The sequence below is a fragment of the Trichosurus vulpecula genome, chromosome 2 (assembly GCF_011100635.1).
Source record: "Trichosurus vulpecula isolate mTriVul1 chromosome 2, mTriVul1.pri, whole genome shotgun sequence".
Classification (NCBI taxonomy): Eukaryota; Metazoa; Chordata; class Mammalia; order Diprotodontia; family Phalangeridae; genus Trichosurus; species Trichosurus vulpecula.
In genome coordinates this window covers 308206562-308227604 of record NC_050574.1, presented here as the reverse complement: position 1 = coordinate 308227604, position 21043 = coordinate 308206562, and the positions used below count along the sequence as shown (strand labels likewise).

Genomic DNA, 21043 nt, shown 5'->3' with positions numbered 1-21043 from the left:
GATTTCTCACCGCAAGAGGTCACAGATATTTTGAGTAGATTCAGCCAAAGAATAGGAGAACCATTGATATCTTGGATGGTAAGACTCAGTGATCAAGGGGCCAGTGGAATATCAGTAGATAGGACAGACTGCATGAGATTCATAGGTATCAGCCATGATCCTCTAGTTCAACAAGCTTTTAGGGAACATCATCAGCAAGGAGATGGTGATAGCAGGACTACTCTGTTGGCATTAGCCGCTGTGGGATGCAATAAGAGATATGCTACTGATTCTATGTGGCCCACTGAGCACAGACCCTGGTATTCACTTAGAGATTGTATCATGAGACTAAAGGAGGAGGTAATGAAGACTGCCATTATGATAGGAACTGCAGACAAATATTACAATGATCCAATGGGACTGCCTCATAGGAATTTAATAATTAGGACAGCTCCCCCTGCTTATAAACAACTAATTTTGAATTTATTACTTGGAGAAGTAGGGAGCCGTCTTACAACAGTGATAAATAAGATTTTACAGTTACATGACTTAGGTGACTGGGGAAGGGATAGATCTCCTCGAGAGAAAAGGGTGAATAACCAGCAAACTTGGCGCCAAAGGAGAGTAACAAGGAAAGAAATGTTTACTGCTCTATTGAGAGCAGGGGTAGGTTTTGAAATGATAGATGGAATTCCAACCAATGAACTATATAGAATGTATAGAGATAAAGGACTTGGTAACAGGAGAAATAGGGAAATAAGAACTGCTCCTGCAAGCCCACAAGCCACTCAGAGTGAAGGTGACCTTGTGTGATTAACAGATGAAAACTTGTACATTTGAGGAAAGGCTGGGAGGACAATCCTAGTCTCTATGTAGGATGGGATCCTCTTAGTTTAATTTTCCCATTGTGTTTCCTTGTACATCTGGGGAAAGGCTGAGAGGACAATCTTAGTCTCTATCTAGGGTGGGATCCTCTTGGCTTCCTCATTATGTTCCTTTTGAAAAGAAACATTTCCCACCTGAGTTTGGCTCTGATGTTGGATCTTTGCATAACTGAAATCTCAACCAAACTTGAGATGATTTTATTTGAAGAAAATAGTCCATACTTGTCTACTCTTTTTGTCCTTTGTTTTGGCTAACCTTGTTGCTAGTTTTGTTTCCTTTAGGCTTAAGCACCCTGCACTTTCTGGTGACTGCCTAAGCACATCGCATTCTTGGAATTCCTGCCAGCTCGTTAAAGAACTGACCTCTGGAATGGGACTTTTTGGGGGCAGGGCCATCTCTACATCCAATTTCAGCATGAAGAAGCTATGGAAAATGAGATCTTCACCCCTTGCCCCAAGATTTTGAGCCCCAATCGTTCAAGGGGGGTGGGAATGATGAGAGTGTTCTGTTTACTTATTTTGTGTTATCCTTGCTGTGTTGTTTTATTGTTATGATATTATTGATCCTATGTAATGGATACAAGGATCTAGGGGTGGACATTTGAATTATTAATAATTATTTTTGGGATGATTGATTGAAGAGATTATCTTGCTGGGACCTAGGGGTGGATCACATTTGAATCATAAACCAATATTTAGGAATGTCACCAAATGATATGTTTTGCTTTATAATGAATGATATGTTTTAGTTTCCTTTGTAATTGGATCACAATGTATGTTCTAGGATACATGGCTGATTAGATTATGTATCCTATAACAAGGGGTGGAGTGTATTGGCAACCAAAAATGGGCTCCTTAGCACTTAGTCAACAAGTGCCCTTGACTAGTTTGGCTTTTTCCCCTGAACTGAATGCTGTTTGTATGTTGGACTGGAGTAAGCTTGTCGGCCCCTTCACCTTGCTTCCCTTGCTTAAGCTGATGGAAAGAACCTGTGCTTTCCCAGTCAACCCCTTCACCTTGCTTAAGCAGATTGAAAGAACCTGTGCTTTCCCCGGCGTACCTTACACCCCCGCAAAAGCCAGATGGTTAAAAGCAGCTCCTGTTGGAGCCAGAGGCTGCTATGGCTATAGCCACAGCCGAAGCAGGAGCTGCCAGTAGCACAGCTGACCTACGGGAGGAAGCTGAACAAAGACTTCAGGCCAGTGGGTAATCTTTTTACCATAGAGGGGGAAGCATGATTTTGCTTTATGCAATCATGCTTCTCTGTAGCCTCCTGGTTACTCTTTCAGGGCGTACTTATTGGGCCTGGAAGCTTTTGATCAATATATCAAAATGGGGTTGCTGGTTCATGGGTTGGTTACTGTGGAGCCTAAATATATGTTTTGATTCTTCTGCCTTCTACTTTGAGAGTTTCTTATATCCGGCGGTTCCGAACCTTTCAGACATGTTTATGATCCTCTTTGAGATTATAAACTCTGCCCTCCTACTACAAGTACTTACCTATCATAGAACAGCCAGTTAGCCTGGCTAATAATAGTTTCTCAGTGCTCTCCCTTCCTGAAGACACAGTGTGTGACACTAACCATGTAACGGTCATGAAATGGTAATAAGGAATATTTGTGATCAATAGAAAGGATAAGATTGATGGAAAAAAGAGGGATGTATCACCAAACAAAATATGATCAGCCTTCTACTATTTTATAGGTTCTACAAACAGGTTCTTTTCATAGAAATATGAACAAATTGGGAATTCATAGCCTGAGAAAAACACAGGGAACTTGGGAAAGGTTTTGGAGGAAGAGGAACACCAGATGGCTAACAGGCCTAAAAGCAGCATCTGTGATGAAACACTAAAACCCAAACCACTTAGGATTTATATAGTGCCTCCCTGCTAAGGACTTAAAGTGTTTCTACCTATTGTCTCAAATGCACTATTATTGTGAATACTAAGTGAGGGGCAAAGTATTTCTAGGCTCTTACTACCAATAACAGCTGACATTTTTCAATCCTTTAAGTTTTATATACACAATCTCATTTAAGGATCACAAAAATCCTCTCAGGTAGGTACTATAAGTATTATCCACATTTTACAGATGGGAAACTGAAGCTTTGAAAGATTATGTTACTTGCTCTTGGCCCCACAGCTAATAATTTTAAGAAATGGGATTTGAACTTAGGTCTTCCAGATTCCACATCTGGCATACTAAGCTATGTTGCTACTTGAAGAAATAAAATCATTTCTTCCTAAAGGTTCATCTCTATAGTCATGTTAAAAAGATAATTTATGATATAGGATGAATATTGTTTATCACTTATATAGATATGAAATTCTTTGTGGAATATTGGATAGAGAGTTTGCCTGTCATTCAGGAAGACCTAGATTAAAATTCCACCTCTGGGACAAAATGGTTACATGACCCTGGGCAAATCATTTAATCTCTTAGCATCCAAGGTGCCTATTTTAAACTATAGATTGTGGAAAAAAAAGATATAGATCTTAATCCAATTAATCAGCAAGCTTCTATCAAAAATTTGCTACTATCCAAACAATGCACTGAGCATTGGTTTGCTGGAGAGAGTATTTTCTTGAGCTTTTCCCTACACCAATAAAATCATGGATCCAATAACAACAAATAACAAAAACTGGATAGTTCTACACAAAGTTAGAGAGCCACACATGAAGGCTAGTGAACATTTCTTTAAATGTATGGATTCTAAATTCTAAAAGATAGCTGTAACTTTTTTCAGTTCTTTAAGGGAAAAAGAAGAATATGTGTTTTTCCTTTGTTATCAAAATAGGCTCCAAATTTCAGTGCCCACATAATTATTCTATATACCTACAAATGTATATCCATATAAAATTATCATGTAAACATTGACATTATATATACACATGTGTATATATCTGTGAATATATATATATATATATATACATATATATGTGTTATATTTGGTGTGGTAAAAAGGTTATATGGTATGTATATGTGTGTATAGACACATACCTTAATACTATATATATATAAAAACACATTCCACAGTGCACAAAAATGTCATATATCATACATATAATAAACACAAGTGTGTGTAATTTCAGTGTAGATGCATATATATACATACATACATATATCATATATATGATGTCTATCTATACATAATGCCTAGGGAATTCGTGTGTATATATACATGTACATATACATTTACATATGCATATACATACATTGCATGTTTGTATACATGGCCTATACATTATATACAATATATACATGTATAGGTACCCCTATATTATACACGTGTGTATCTAGATAGATACAGATACTCTCTCTCTCTCTCTCCCTCTCTCTCTCTCTCTGTCTCTCTCTCTCTCTCTCTCTCTCTCTCTCTCTCTCTCTCTCTCTCTCTCTCTCTCTCTCCCTCTCCCTCTCTCCATACAGTTTTATAAGAAAACGGCATGTGCATGGATGGGAAATGGAAGACAGTGCCATTGTTAAAGATAAAATAAAGATACATGTATTTCTGTAGCAAAACAATTACTGAGGAAACAGGGGGGTTAGGGGAAGGAACATCAGACTGGGAATCAAAAGAACAAACTCCTACTCTAAGCTTAGCTACTATGACCTTGGACAAGACACTTCCCCTTTCTGGGCTTCAGTTCCTCATCTGTAAAGAGAGTTAAATTAGTATTGATCTCTAAGATCTCTTTCACCCCCAAAAAAATCTCTCTAATGTTCTTTATCTGGGGAAAAGAGCTTCTGATTTGATTGTACTAGGAATAACTTATTTAAACTGTGGGGCATTAAAAGGAGATAACCTTTGGCTATTAACACTGAATTTCCATTTCTTCATTCACTCTCCTTCCCCCACTCCTCCCGCATCTCTCTAGTACAAGGACATGACTGTTTAACCCATCTCCCACACAAACAATTCACTCATTTGCTATTTTCAGTGAATATGGAACAGAGTTGTCACCATGTCTGCTTTCCTTTTCTACTTTCAACAACCTATCAGTCTAAAAGAGTAGTGTCAGAAAACACCCAGTTCCAATGCTGCTGACAGTCTGAGTCATTAAAAGGAAAAGGAAAGTTCTCCACACAGTCTTTACTATTGCTATTTGCCTTTCCTCTCCGCTGGAATGGCAGCCACTCAGAAGACTGCTAAACAGGATGTCAGAGGTAGCATCTGGCTCAGGTGCTGAGTTAGGCATTACTTTTAATCATTTGAGCTCAAGAAGAAGTGAATTTGTTTCTGATGTGATTGGGGCTGTTATTTCTTCCTGGTTTTTTTTCTCCTCAATTCCCTCAAACATACTTCTCAGAAGCATGCACTTCAATAAAGATTTGGATTCTAGTCTGAACTTTGTAACTTGCCATGTAGTGACCTTGGGAAAGTAATTAAAACCCTCTGAGCTTTAGTTTCTTCACCAATTAATAAATCATTCAACCAATAAGCATTTATTAAGTACTGTTACGGGCCGAGTTAGAGCTGAGCCTTGCTCTCCTCAGACCTCTGGGCCCAGGGGCCTGCTGAGATAAACTCAGGGCTTTGGGATGTGGGTGGAGCCAGGAGGAAGGGTCTCGCCTTTGTTGCCTCCCTGGCAATTCCAGGTCGGACCTGCCTGACCACGTGGAACTTCCGGCTCTCTGGCAGAGCATGTGGAACTTCCGGCTGCCTGACCACGTGGAGTTTCCGGTCTTTGCCTGGACTAACTGCCCGCAGGGAGCTTCGGGTAGCACGGGAAGAGAAGGGGAGGAGAGTAGGTGGAGTCAGGGCGGTCCTAGGACCCAGGTGTATTGAGTTTTCACCTATCCTTCACCCACGTAACCAAAGAATGTACCTACGTCACTAAAGGTATAAATGTGCTGCTTGCTGAAATAATAAACGGAGTCATTTCACCATCTTGTTCGGCATAGTTCTGAGGCTTCGGAAGCTCGTAACAAAGTACCTACTAAAGTACTAAGCACTGAGGTTACAGAGAAACAAATGGAACGGCCACTGCTCTCATTGATGAAATGTATACACATTTAAGTACACAAAAACATACACACACACACATATACACATAAACACGTGCAGGTGTGCATTCACAAACACACCACAAATATACAAACATACATAGTAATTTCTATGGAGAAGGAGAGGTACTTGCAGATGGAAGGGATCAGGTAAGGCTTCATGTAGAAGGTGGTCTTTACGCTGAGCTATGAAAGACATTAATGATTCCAAAGAGGCAGATGTGTGGATAGAGTGCATCCTAGGTGTGGAAACAAGCTACACAAAGTCACGGAGATGTGAAATAGTGCATATGAGCAACAGTAAAGCCAGTTTGTCTTGGAAAGGTAGGCTGCAGTCAGATTGTAAAGAGTTTTAAATGCCAAAAGGAAATATGGTGTAGTGCATAGCATTAGATTTAAAGTTAAGAAAACCTGTTTTCAAATCCTGCCACTGCTAATTACTATCTGTTTGAATTTGAGCAAGCCTGGGGCTGTCTCAAACTGGATATCTCAAGACTTCACAACTTACCATACCTTGTCCTGTTGACCGAATGAGTCTTCCCATGGATGTAGACAAGCCTACTTGAGATATACTCAAGCTAAGAGTGGTTCTTGTTTAATCTTTTCTCTGTTGAAGTTAAGTAATTATTTAAAATTATTTTAAAAATATTTAAGGGCCTGTATGCATCCCATTTCATTCTAACACAGAACCTAAACCAATAGAGAGCTAGCTTTTAAAAGAGCCCTGTCCATTATATCCAGCATAGCTGGTAACCGGGATGAGATAGCATCATGGCTCACCTCATGGTTAATGTAGGAGAATGGCTATGCAAATTTGACGCATGAGGTGATCAAATGACCACATATGATACTGTAGCATCTTTTGACATGAATCCATCTAGTAATATATTGAGAGTCTTCTCAATGGAACAGAGAAATTCCTAACTGATGCAGAACTATTAGGTCAGGGGAGGAGTGGCTGAAGGAACCTGCTAAGAAGGGTAAAGAGAGTGCTTTGTTCAACATTAATTGGTTATTGTTGACCATTGTGCAGCAGTTGGATTGCCAACTAATCTAAAATGTGTGAAGAAGAGTTAGAAAGCCACTGTGCCTGGAACATACTGTATGTGAAGGGGAGTAATGTATGATAAGCTTAGAAAGTTAGTCTACAGAGAGGTGTCAAGGGCTTTAAATGCTAAGAGGCAGTATGTCATCGTGAGTAGAGATAAATTCACAGGGTACTAGCCTGAATAAGGCCTGCTCATCACAGGTCTAAAGAATCGGCAAGTGTTGATTAGGGGTATATGTATATGTTTAGTGGGTGATGAGGATCTTGAAAGGCTGCTGAAAGGATGATTTTGACTGGAGACCTCAAGGGTCAGCATATGGGTACTGTGCACATAGATTAAGGGTAGCACTTTGAGAAGCCAGAGGTTGTGACAGGAACAAAAGAAAAAAAATCTGATTACTTCTTAGTTTTGTCTACATTTAAGAATTCCCTAAAATGCCTAGTTAGTTATACAGTTATAGTGAGGTCCTATTCCATTCAAGCAATTGCCTAAAAATAAATAAATAAATACACATTTCAAACTCAGTTCATTTCCCAGCAGGTTCCTAGGCTGACTGCTTCCTTGCTGCCAGGGATTTAAATTGTAGAATGTACAAAGCCATTTCATTCCATATCAGCCTGTTTAGAACTTAAGCTGTCTCTGTCAGGAATTTTTCTCCCTGAAACCAGAGATCTGAAGATGATTTCTTGCTCTTAGACAAGTAAAACACAGAATAGCAAAAGCAGGAGCTTAGCCTCAATTCCCTAATGAGAATGACAAACAGAACACCCTGGCCTTCTTTTTCACTTGGAAAAGGTTACTCTGCTAGACTTAGCCATATGCTAGAGGACATATGTGTGGATTGAGAATTCATGTAGACTACAAGAAAAGAAAGGGGAAGAGGCAATTTTACTCTTCTCTGGCTGGTTGGGTGATTGATTGATAACTTGGTAAAGGATAACCTCAAGATAAAACTGTATCCTCTCCAAAATTGCACAGCTGTAAGAAGCATTATAAGGAGATATTCACTTAACATATGAGTCTTCTTTGAATGATAATTTGGATGGAGGTTAATAAAAGAAGTGTACTATATAATGTGGGGTTTAAACCCTTTATGCTACTGATATTGAGTTTTATGGTCATTTGGCTAATGCTTAGAAGAGTTGCGAGTACAGAAAGGATAAATGATGGAAGAACAAGTCAGATGACCTGGGTTCTAGTCCTGTCTCTGTCAGTAACTAATGTGATCTGGGGCAACTGTCTACAGTTTGCTCATCAATTATCTTCTGTTAAAGCTCATTACAACATTGTTGGACTATTTCAAATACCTCCTAACTGTTCTTTCCGTTTTTTTTTTCTTTCCCATCACCATTTCACTATTCAGAAAACAATTGGAACAGTCTTTCTTACAAATGGTTGTGTTCGCATCACTCCAATGCTCAAAATTCTTCAATGACTCATTTCTACATACCCAATAAACTTCAAACTCCTCCACAATATAACACCAATCTAATTTTCCTCAGGTTCCCAATTTATCTGCAAACTACATTTTTCCCCTCTTCAAGTGAATGGAAAAGGAAGGAAAAAAAGTGACAATAAACAGAATCCCTCCCCTAAGTGATTCAGTTGCAACTTTCCACTTGTTGCACCTTGTCTTTGCTGGGCTACCTTGTTGATCTTAGTGACTAAGAGAATAGGCATATATATCATCAACATATATCAGACTGCGGCTGTCCTAAACAATAGCAATACTGAAGAATTAGACTTAGTTCTTTAACAGTGAAAGAACTGGCCTTCCTAAGTCAACTAAGTAGTTATCTTGACTGCTGCATAAAATGTTATATACACATGCCCAATTATCCTCTCTACAAGAACAACCATATAGTATGATTCTCTATAGAAGCACTTAGCATATACACATAGTGATAAAGAGCTGAACCTGGAGTCCGGAAGACTTGGGTTAAAATGTAGCCTTAGCCATTTAATGGGTGTGTGGCCCTGGGAAAGTCTCTTAACCTCTGTCTGCCTCAGTTATATCATCTTTAAAATGGGAATAACTTTATGAACCTTAAAGTGCTATACACACGCTAGGTTTTAAGAGCTATTATAATGAATGTTGTCATTATTATTGTACCTACATTCCCATTGCTGCCAATGCAGGGCCTCATATCTTTGATCTCTACCATGAGAAGACCCACTATCAGAGAACATCCTCCCACCTACCCCCCCCCAACACACACACACACACTTTTTCCTGATCACTAAGCAGCACAAGGACTCCTGTTTTCAGACCTATTGTATCAGTAAATATCAGAGCAATTATTCTGGTAATTGTGATACCATATGAGAATGACAATACTCCCTTTAAGGAAAAATAATATTTGAATATCCCTTTTTTGAGCTTCTCTGAGGTAGATGGACATACATATATATATGTATATATATATATGTATATATATATATGTATATAACTATATACACAGAGAGAGAGACAGAGACACAGAAAGAGACAGAGGGACAGAGAGACATAAAGAGAGACAGAGAGAGAGAGTGAGAAGAGAGAAGAAAGAGGGACAGACAGAGAAAGAATTACAGAGACAAAGAGGGAGACAGAAAAAGAGGGAGATCTTATTGGGATTTGAAGGAAAATTACAATGGAAAATTACAAATACAAAATTACAATAGGGAGTATCATTAATATAATCACTCAGTGACCTGTTCTCTAGCCCTCATCAAGGATACCAAGAACATCTTTTTTAACATATTTAAAATATAGCAACTTTCTTGAGCACCTAGATGAGTGTCCAATACTACCTCACAAACCATGCCACTGACTACTCAGGTAACTGGAAATGGGAATGTAGAATTTCAGGAGGGAGAAACATCTACAAGTCATAAAGGAGGACCTATTCTCTTAGCACTGTTAAGTTTGACATTTTTGTCAGTGACTTGAATGAAGGCTGAGATGGCATGCTCAGCAACTTTACAAATGACAGAATGCTGGGATGGATATCTAACACTTTGGATGATTGAATTAAGATCCAAATTGATTTTGATAGGTCAGAACTACGAGCTGAACCAAATACAATGACATTTAATAGGGATAATTGTAAATTTAATAGGGCTAAATATAAAGTTCTGCAGTTAGATTCTCTCAAAAAAATCAATTACACAAATATAGGCTGTTTGAAATGGCTAGACAATGTTCATTTTGCTAAAGTATCTGTTTAATTATAAACTCAGTATAAGAGACAGAGTAGTGTCATGGAAAGAAAACTATATATAGAGATAAGAAGATCTAGGTTCCAGTCTGAACTAATCCATATAAGCTTTGTGACTCTGGGCAAGACATTCAAATTCTGAGTACCTCAGGTAAAAAGACTATAAATTACAGAGTAGGTACCAATATACATTAGTCTATCAAGTGTCACCTTTTCCAAATCTGTATGCCAATGAAATTATAGGTCCAGACAACCACCAAAAACAACAAACCAAAAAATAAAAAAAAACTTCAATATGAGCTAATACCATCGCATCATTGTAGCCAAAAAATAAACAAACCTTAATGTGATCTTAGGCTTATTTTGAGAAGGATATTATCTAGATCAAGAGAATAGCAAACATAGAATGTGAGAAGAGCACTCTATCTGTAGTGTTAGGACCTATGTGGCCTTGGGCAAATCACTGAACCTCTCTAGGCCTCAGCTTTCTTATCTCTAAAATGAGACAGAGAGTATTGATGGACTCTAAAAAGTTTTTCAGTTCTGGATCAATGATACAATGGATGATGCAATTCTTCCTAGTCAGAACACATGTGGAATATTGTATTGGGTACTAAATAATATAGGTGGCAAAAAGAATGAAATCATTTTATTAGTATTGGTTGAAGAAACAGTATTCATTAACCCGTGGAAGAAAAGACAAAAGAGAAATATATCTTCAAATCCTTAAAAGGTTATACTGTGAAAGGGTTAGAACTATTTTGCTTGGACCCAAAAAGCAGAGTTAGGAAAAAATGGGTCAAAGTTAAAGGGAACATTTAAATAAAGAATATTCTCTAAAAATTAAAGTAGTACCTAAAAGGAATTAATGACTCTTCAAATGATTTTTTAAATGAAAAAAATTCTGAAGCCTGAACGAGGTTTTAGAGGTTGGCTAATACGTAAAGTAAATCATTTCACTAGTGTATACCTCCCTATCTAGACCCTTTTTTTGAGAGCGAGTGATGACATGGATAGGTCAAGACTTGTGATTTCATCAATGAAGGGTAATCTATGTTGTTTAAAATCTCTATACTAATCAAAATTTGAGACTCTCTCTAATTAATAATCATAGAAGTTTTCCCAGTGAAAATTTGACTTGCCAAGGGCTACAAACTATTATGATGGAGAGGCAGAATTTGAATACATGTTGTAATTTGTTTCTAATATAAAGAATAATTCTATTTTCTATTATGTTGTCACCTTTCATATAGATACAACATACAAAATTTTCCATTATTAATTACTAATCGAGTATCAATATTAAAAATATAATGCCTGAAATATGAGCTATAAAATGTTTACATATTTTTGACTATGCATTTCAGGACACATCCATATTGGTTAGTTTGCTTTTGAACTTTGAAGAGTTATACTTATTGTATATATAATAGTAACCACATACATAATACATTAAGATTTACAAAGTCCTTTCCTCATAGCAAATATTAAAGATGGGTATTATACCTACTATGGTCATCTTGCAGAAGAGGACATTTTGGCTTTGAGCAGTGAAGTAACTGACTCAGTCTCACAACTAGTGTGAGAGCTCAAATTTAAAACCAGATCTCCCAAATTCAAACAGTTTTTACTATTATACAAAACTGGCTGGAATCTCTTTTTGTTAGTATTGATAGCTTGGGTAGAATTGACTGATGATTATGTCATTGGTCAAGGAAGAATAGAAAGAAAAAATATAGCAAATTACTTTAAAAATTAAAAACAAACAAAAACTCAATATCCATGCTTCACACACTATAGAAGGCTGATCTAATTCACAAAGAGATAAGTAGTACTCCCAAACACTTACCACGGAATCATGCTCAAATATTTTACTTCACAACAGGGGAGCTTCAGATCACCAAGAAAAAAATATTTAACTCTTACAATGTATTTTCTTTTTGTTATAAACCTCATTAATAATTGTGAACAATCACAGGAACTGGCAATTCTTCAAGAAGTTTTCAAACTAAGGATGTGGAATCTAAATTTTAACAGTATCTCATGCTAAGTTTCCCAGCTATGGCTCTTTCAAAAATTAGAATTAAAAGCAAATAACCCTCTTACCATTCTTCTTTGTCTGCATCACAGTTGCAGAAGTGCCTCATGTCTATGCAACTCTCCTCTAGCCCACATGCACATTGCTGGACCCCTGGAAGGGAACCTCCCCAGTAGGGATGCCTTTCGTTGGCTCTTCCAATCCACCACGTAAAAGGCATGCCATCTGGAAGACAAAGATCACACAGATCAGAGAGTGTAGACTCAATGGATCTCTCTCCCTCTCTCCCTCTCTCTCTCTCTCTCTCTCTCTCTCTCTCTCTCTTTCACACACACATTCATACACACACACAAACACACACATACAGAAATTACAATTCTCATTTCCTAAACTAGATGAGATAGTATAAGTGAGTATAGTTTTGTAATCTCAGTTCTGGATTTGGGTACATATATATGGGAAGAATTTGAAAATTGGAATGATCAGAGTGTATAACTCATATTTAGAGATAAAGCAATATTAGACTGAAATCATTTTAGCCTTAACTCTGCTTATTTTAAAATTGTTTTCAATTTTTTTCAAAATTGTATGAATGCATTTTCTTGTCTTATTAGAGGCAATTTAACAAACATAATTTAATTTTTCTTTATGGTTAAGGATCTTTTAAAACCTTAGTATTAAGGTCCTGAGCATTGCTAGCCACTGTCTAGGATTTTATATGAATAAGATAATGAGTGCAGCAGAAAGAGATTGAGCAGTAGGCACAATAACCAGAGGATTTCCTCTAGAAAATGGTTTTAATACATCCTAGACAGTATTACATTTTCTTATAATTGGCTTCATTGGATCTTATTTTTATTAATATCTTTGTTTTTTTCTTCACCTTCATTTCTGAATATACCCCTACCCTCTTCCTAATGTAGTAAGCCATCTCTTGTAATAAAGATTTAAATAGAAAAAAGCAATTTCATAAAACCAACACATCAACAATAATATAAGCAACATTCCAAAAATTCATAGTCGCCTCCCATTCTTTTTTCCTGAAGTGGGATAGGAAAAAAAGAAATTTGGTTAAGGATCATATTCAATTGGCTTCTGATTAATCAAGGTTGTATGGTGAAGACAATTACTGACTTATAAACAAGCAACTATTAAAAAAACTATATAGTAAAAAATTCCAGTGTAACTTGCTCCTATTTTGCCACCACTATCAGGGTAATCCCATTTCTCTGTGATGGTATAGGAATCATTTTAGGAAAACAAAATTGAATAAACATACAAAGGTCAAGAAAGCAACAGAACTTCAAAAGAGTTGGCATATCTGGTTTTTAGGCCTTTAGATATGTATGTCTACACATGCACAAAACATAGATGGATATACACATATATTTACATATATGCATATAGACATATAGACAAGCATATACATACATATATGTATATATACACATCTACATACATACACACACTTATATATCAGGTAAAGGGCTTAGGGTAACATGAGGGCAACTAAAACCCTGGGAAGAGATGTGCTAGGACTTGGGAAGGGTTCAAAAATTAAGGGAAGAGTATGACAAATATAATCTTAGCCCTTTTCTAAATTCTGATTAGAATCAGCCTTGAACATAGGTTAAAGGGTGAAAAATTTTCCTACTCTTTTCTCCTTTATTGCACATCCACATCACACCCCACAAGACCCAAGCTTAGTACTCAGCTTTAGCTATAATATGAATAAATTAACTAATTGATTGATGAATAAAAAAGGATTTATAAAGCATTTACCCTATGCTAAGTATTGTGCCAAGCCCTGGGGAAATAAATTCAAAATTGATATAGCACCTACTTTCAAGGAATCGCCATTCCATTTGAAGGAAATAACACATTTTGTTGCTCTTCCGTCATTTCAGTTGTGTCTGACTCTTTGTGACCTCATTTGGGATTTTCTTGGCAAAGATATTGGAGTGGTTTGGCATTTCCTTCTCTAGCTTATTTTACAAATAGGGAACTGAGGCAAACAGAATTAAGTGACTTGCCCAGGGTCACACAGTGAGTAAATATGAGGCCAGAATTGAACTTTAGAAAATGAGTCTTTCTGATTTTAGGCGCATCACTCTATCCACTGGGCCACCTAGATGACCCAGATGACACTTATGGGGGGGGTATAGTTGCTGGGAAGATGGAAGGATCTAATGGTTCTTCAGATACAGTAGAAGACCAAAGGGAAAGTGGTCTTTTGTATACAAGAAGGTAGCTCTTATGTTCCAGTGGTCCTTAGGGAGTAGTGTCAGGGTAGCTAGTAATGCCAGTTATCCTTCATCTTCCTAGAAAGCTTGTAGGGATATAAGTAGTCAAGTATCCCCCATAACCAGAGGTTATGGTCTATGAAAAGGATATTAACCCAGAAGTTAAGAGTAGAACAGATATTTCATGGAGATAGAGACGGTGGGTGTGTAGGGTCCAGCCAGGACCCCAAAGGGAAAAAGTGAAGAGGGGTTTGTAGGAATTAAAAATATTATGGGTTCTGGACAGAGAATGCCCTTGTCCAGGCTGTTCTCTTGGGCCTAGTAGTGACTAGGTTTGGATGGGCTGGGAAGGATTCCCAAGTTTGGTTAGCCTCATCTGGGAACTTTACCCCCATTGAAATCATTGGAAATTGGATCAAATTTCCCATGGAAACACACAACTTATTTACAAATGAATTTCTGGTACACAAATTGCTTTTTTATGCTTTCTCCAACCTTTATTTTTTTTTGTTTTAACCTGGTAGAAACCAAATGAACTGCCTGGGGCTTAATTTTGTTTCTAAATCATCATTCTTTGTGACACCCACGAGAGTCCAATGTTTTCCTTCTAATGACCTAATAATGGTTTTGAATGTGTGTCAATAGATTGATTTTCAACAGAATGTTCAGTCCTCTAAAGTGACTGAGAGAAAAGAGAAGGGAGAAGGCAAAAAGTAATCTATTGTAAAGTTCCATTTCAGTTTTCTATTTCTCTCCCATAATTATAATGACTTTTAATGTATCTCATAATATAAATATATTTTACCAGTACCTAACATGTGGATACTATTTTTATCCTCTGTACCTAGAAGGCATTTCATAAAGGTTTGTTGAATCTAATTGGATTATTTTCACAAAACCGGTTCTGTGTTACTATTAACTCTATCTGACAGGTAAGGAAACTGAGGGTCAGAGACTTGTTCCCAATCATACCGCTAGTGGTTCAGTCATGACTAAGACTCGATTCTGATTCCTAGACCATAGTTTTTGTTCTTGTTTTTTTCCCTAATTAGAACATACTACACATTTTTTAAACTTTCTCTTCAGATTCTCCCAAATGTGAAATAACAAAAGAATATTTATTGATTAATAAGAAAAAAGATTTCTTCTAAAATACGAAAAATGTTAATTGTTTTTGAACAACTGACAAAGCTAATTATAATATAAGCCACAGAAAGCACAGGTCAGAGAAAAAAAATTGTAACAGTTCACATCGATATAGTGCCTTAAGAAAGGCTTGCAATGCAATTTACATTCATTATTTTAATTGATCCTTACAATGACTCTATGAGGTGAGTGCTACTATTATCCCTATTTTACACATGAGGAACTTGTGACTGAGAGCTGTTAAGTGACTTGCCCAGAGTCACACATCTAGGAATTATTTGAAGCTCAGTCTAAGTTTAGCTCTTCAAGATGAGCACCCAATTACTCTACCAGGTAGCCACTACAATTAGAATGCTTCTCTGAATACTATAGGCAGGGTTTTAAAATGAAAGATTTGAAACTTTGAGAACTCTTTAATAGGAAGAATAATAAAAATGTTGACTCCTCGCTGGCAAGGACTGTCTCTGCTTTTGCTCTTGTATCCCTAGTACAATCCATGGCAAATGGCAAGAATTTTTTTTCATTATTACTCAGTCATTCCTCCATTCATTTACTCATCTGAAAGGCCGGTGTGCATTCCACTAAATGTTTGTGCCTCCCTAGTAACTTGCTGAGGCAGGACCTGATGATAGAGGCAAGATTTCATCTAGTTTTTGCGTCTTCTACAGCATGCTTACTCTCTTATCCTCTTCCTAAAGCCCGCTTTGGGTTATGTACTCACCTTCAAAACCTCCAGAAGTGCCTCAGTGCTTCTAATGTAAATACAAACTTTTCTATTTAAAATTTAAAGATCTTCACAGTTTGGTTCCAGCTTCCCTTTCCAGACTAGCAGTTTTAATCCCCTTTATATACTCTACCATATAAACTGACCTTATAAACAACTGTTCCTCATAAGAAGCAATTCCTCATTCACAATATTATTCCACTTCCCATATCTGTTCCTTTGAAGAGGCTCTCCTTCATACCTGTAACATACTCCTTCTTCTTAAAATCTCCAGATTTATCCCAAGTCCAGCACAAGTGCTACATCCTGTAGGAGGCCTTTTCTGATTGCTGCAAGTGCCAGAGATAATTTTGAAAGAAGCTCAAAAACAACCTTGTCCTCAGAAGTAACCTTGTACTCTGTGCATGTATGCATTATATATGTATGTATGTGTGCATTTGTGTATATATATATATATATATATAATATACATATATGTGTGTATGCATTTATTCATCATGGTCATTGTTGGATAGTTGGGAGGCAGCTGACCTTTTTATTCAGAAGCACAGGTCCCTGGTTTCTAGTCACTTTTCTGGAACATTCTCACTGTGCGACCCTGTGTAACTAACTAACTCAGTTCTGAAGCCTGCTCTCTAAGAAAGTTTCAGAGCAACTTCTAATCTTCATTTACAGGAATTGCCTTATTATGAAGTCCCTGCAGAGGAGCTAGGTGCTGTTTTTCTTTCTTTCTTTCTTTCTTTCTTCCTTCCTTCCTTCCTTTCTCTCTCTCTCTCTCTCTCTCTCTCTCTCTCTCTCTCTCTCTCTCTCTCTCTCTTTCCCCAGTTTACTTGTTTGGAAAACACATTAGAAATCATCAAGGATAAGATCAACTCCATTTTATCAAAGAAGAAAGCCTAGTGAGATAAATAAAGGTTTCCAAGGTCCCATAGCTAGCTAGAAACATAATTAAGACCAAATTTCATAACTCTTAGATGTGAAAATACTTTATCCTCTAAAACAATATTCCTATGTACATGTGCCTAAATGTGGTGGATAAAAATTTTATCTAGAATGTGGTTTGGTTCCTAGAAGATCTAGGCAGATCTTGATTAACCAGAAGGTTTTTAGAGGAATAGGGAAGACTGGGAAACTGAAAACAAGTACTTTACACTTTTGGTTTCACGTGATTTTTGTAGACAAACAATGAATGATTGAATAAACGAAAATGAATTTAAGTGTTTGTGCCAGAATGGAACAATGCAGGAAAGATAATGTGGTGGGGAGGCTGGGAACTTGCTAGGTATAGTGAGTTCTGGCCAATCACCTTGGCCTCAGAACAGTAGCCAGCAGAGAGGTTGTATATCACTGAGGCAGGTTTGCATGGCAGGAGCCTGGGTTTAGGTCTTAATTATGCTATTCACTGCCTATGTGACCAATGGTAAATAAGGGTAAATACTAAATCCATAATCCTAAGATTATTTATTGAGCATCACTCTGGCCTTCTGAACAGAGACCTGCTTTGGTTTTTGGGAGATCTGGGTGCAAATGCTGACTGTGACAGATACTCTCACTGAGTGAGCAGGCAAATCAGTTAATTTCTCAGGGCTTTCTCTAAGACTAAGGTATAGAACAGCTTTTGATTTACATCATTGGAGGGAATATCCACACAAACCTTACATTCCCTGGAGTAATGAAATCATAGATATGGACCATAAATAAATGAAAGAACAATTATTTATAACATAATATAATGACCTAGAGCAGGAGTGGGGAACCTGCTGCCTCAATGCCACATGTGGACCTCTAGGTCCTCAAGTGCAGCCCTTTGACTGAATCTAAACATCACAAAACAAACTTGATTTGTGAAGTCTGGATTCAGTCAAAGAACCTTGAAGCTGCAGTTCCCCACTCCTGCTGGAGGCAATGAGTAGGAGGAAATATGTGGAAGATCAAAATGGTATTTTATCAAGTATTTTCTTTGTCTTTCCTTTCCTTTTTTTTCCTTTTCTGTCACTACAGTATACCTTCCATGACCATGCTGTTCTAAACTTGCTGACAATTAGTTAATGATCTGCCCTTACTGAGTATTTATTACTTATCAGAATTTGGTCTGAATAGAGAGAAGGGAATAGTAGTGCATTAATAGATGAGAATCAGAGCCAAGGAGACAGAGCCTTTGCTGGAGACTTCTGATTTTTGCTCTACAATATGACTTCTGACCAGAGCCATTGTGTGGTCTAGTGTCAAGGACATATGCCTAGTAGGTTAGGCTAGAAGCCTTGGATGTTTATGCCAGCTTTGCCAATCGCTATCTGTGTAGCCATGAGGGATAATGATATCTTTCTGGTTTTCTTTCGTGGGCATCATGTTTCAGGTTAGAAGAAATGTGTTCAATTGCTCCCCTCATACCTCTGCCCCAATACATTTTAGTAGCATGACCATAAATAACTCACTTAACCTCTCTAAGTTTTAATTTGCTGATATGTTAAATAGGAACAATAATTAATATCTATGCCATCTAACCCTTAGAGTTGTTTTAATAATCAAGTGAGATTAGATATATGAAAGTACATTGCAAATAATAAAATAGCATAGCAACAGATTGCTGAATTAGAAGACCTAAAGATTTCCAGAATATTTGACTTTCAATTTACTAAGATCATTGGGATGTGATACCCCCTGGCCTAGAATGTGTTTATTACCTTGAAGGCAAGAATTATTTCATCTTTGGCCTCTGTATCTGTGGGACTCAGCACAGAATGGATCTGTGGTCTCACTGGTGTGAGAAACCAACTATTCATTGTACAAAGCACAGCCCTTCCACACTTACTCCTCTGCTGGGATTCTTGATCTACTCTTTTCCCAAACCCCCACAAGACCTATAATGCTTATGTACTCCCTTTGATTTTGTAATATTGCCCTATTCATTTAATAAATGCTTATTTATTGATATTCTCTAACCTAACATGATAATAATCCCTAGGATAAATTTTTAAAATATTCAAGAATCACTTGCTGATGAACTGTTGAACAGGCAGGTTCAGATCATTCTTTCTGCAACTGAAATTATCTATCAACCATGCATATTTTGTCTACTCTCAGACACTTGCTAGCAGGGTGAACCCGGGAAAGTCACTTAACCTGTTTGCCTCAGTTTCGTCATGTATGCTGGATTTGGGGTTAATAACCTGTATCTCAGGGTTGTTGTGAGGATCAAATGAGATATCTGTGAAGCACTCTGCAAACATTAAAGCACAAGTGCTTGGCACATGGTAAGCATTGTATTAATGTCAGCTGCTATTATTAAATTAGAGCCATAGCATCCTAGACAGACAGAGAAGTCACTTGAGGATCACTTAGCCCAGCGCCCTCAGTAGAGGCCTAGAGAAGTGAGGTGAATTATTCAGGATCACATGGACAGTTACCTATGGATAATGATCACATGGCAGATGGCCTACCATGTCATGCTCTACTCTCATTCAACCTGGCTCCCTAGAAATTGTGAATTACCTAAAGATAAATGCATGAGATCTTTTAAGGAAAGTAATGGTAGAATTGGAAATAATACAAGTTGTCAAACCAAGGAGAGCTGTGAGTAAAAGAAGGGGTCAGAAGGAATTGGGCCCAGGGTCTTTTTAGTGGGATATTTACATGAGAGACATAGGAAACTGTTTAAAGAAGGGCCCATCACAGAATGAGTCTACAGAAGAATGAACCACTGGATCATCAAGTATCTACTTTGCAATAACTATCTTTATTTTTCCCAAGTAAGAGCTGTCATTTTGGAGAATTCATGAAGCAGGTTAATTGCATCATTTTAAGACTTAATCACTGTGAGCTGTTGATCAGAATTCAAACTTGGTCTCTTTCTTTAACCTTACACTTGTTTAAATTAAAATCTTGACAATCATGAAAACAGCAAGAGTACCAAAATTCTCCTAATTCCTTCAATTACAACCAACAGACCTTAACCAATTCCCACAGATACTGATGATGGGAAAATAATAATAATTCAGGAAGATAAAAATGGAACTGGTATCACATGTTAAATATGCATAGAAATACTAGTTTAAAGTAAACTTGAGCTACTATTTCAATAAAAAGACAAAATCAAGTTAGATTGCTTTGGAGAAATTACTCAGTATTTTCAGTTATTTTAAACTGCCCATCACTAGGGGCAGAAGGGAGTGTTACTAGTTTTAAGTAAGCTCAAACTACTAAATTAAGTAGAAGGAACAAATCAGGCTAGTTTGCACTTGAGAAATTATAGTGTTTTCAATTATTTTAAACTGTTCATGCCTAGAGACAGGGGGGACATCTCATTAACACCATTTATCATTGTGATGCTATAGACTTGCATACCATGGAAGAGGAATACATAGGTACTGTTGGACTCCGGTATTGGCAGCTGCAGAGCTAGTCAATTCTAAAATCAACAGGCTCATTTTTGTCTCTTTAAATTTTCCCTGTCTAGAGGACAGACTAGAGAATAGCAGAAAGTGTCTGATTTGAGGGAAAAGAAGCTCTGTACATGTGCAAAGTCTTTCCTCCAAAGAGCCATGAATGGCTGGTTTGGGGTAGGACACTGTAGTTATATGTGCTTCCCTATAGCTTTCTGAGGACATTTTTGAGAACAGAGACCTGATTTCCTAGGGAAACATATGGTAGATGTATCCGTGCACTTGTCCGAAAAAGGAGTTCATGACAGAATAAATTTCTATCCTAAGAGAAAACTGGGGCAAAAGTAAAGTGTCTGCAAGTAGCCTCTGGAAGTTGTATGTGTTCAGCC

General features: G+C 37.3%; 1 protein-coding gene across 1 annotated transcript in view; it reads right to left on the bottom strand.

The window, feature by feature from the left end:
- Nucleotides 1-18291, bottom strand: part of LOC118837074 (contactin-associated protein-like 5) — a 213989-nt gene extending 195698 nt beyond the window's left edge. Inside the window, exons 1-2 of the mRNA XM_036744078.1 lie at nucleotides 18279-18291; nucleotides 12228-12384 (exon numbers count right to left, since the gene is read on the bottom strand). Coding sequence (XP_036599973.1) covers nucleotides 12228-12384; nucleotides 18279-18291 — 170 coding nt within the window. The remainder of the gene's footprint in view (nucleotides 1-12227; nucleotides 12385-18278) is intronic.
- Nucleotides 18292-21043: the final 2752 nt, after the last annotated feature.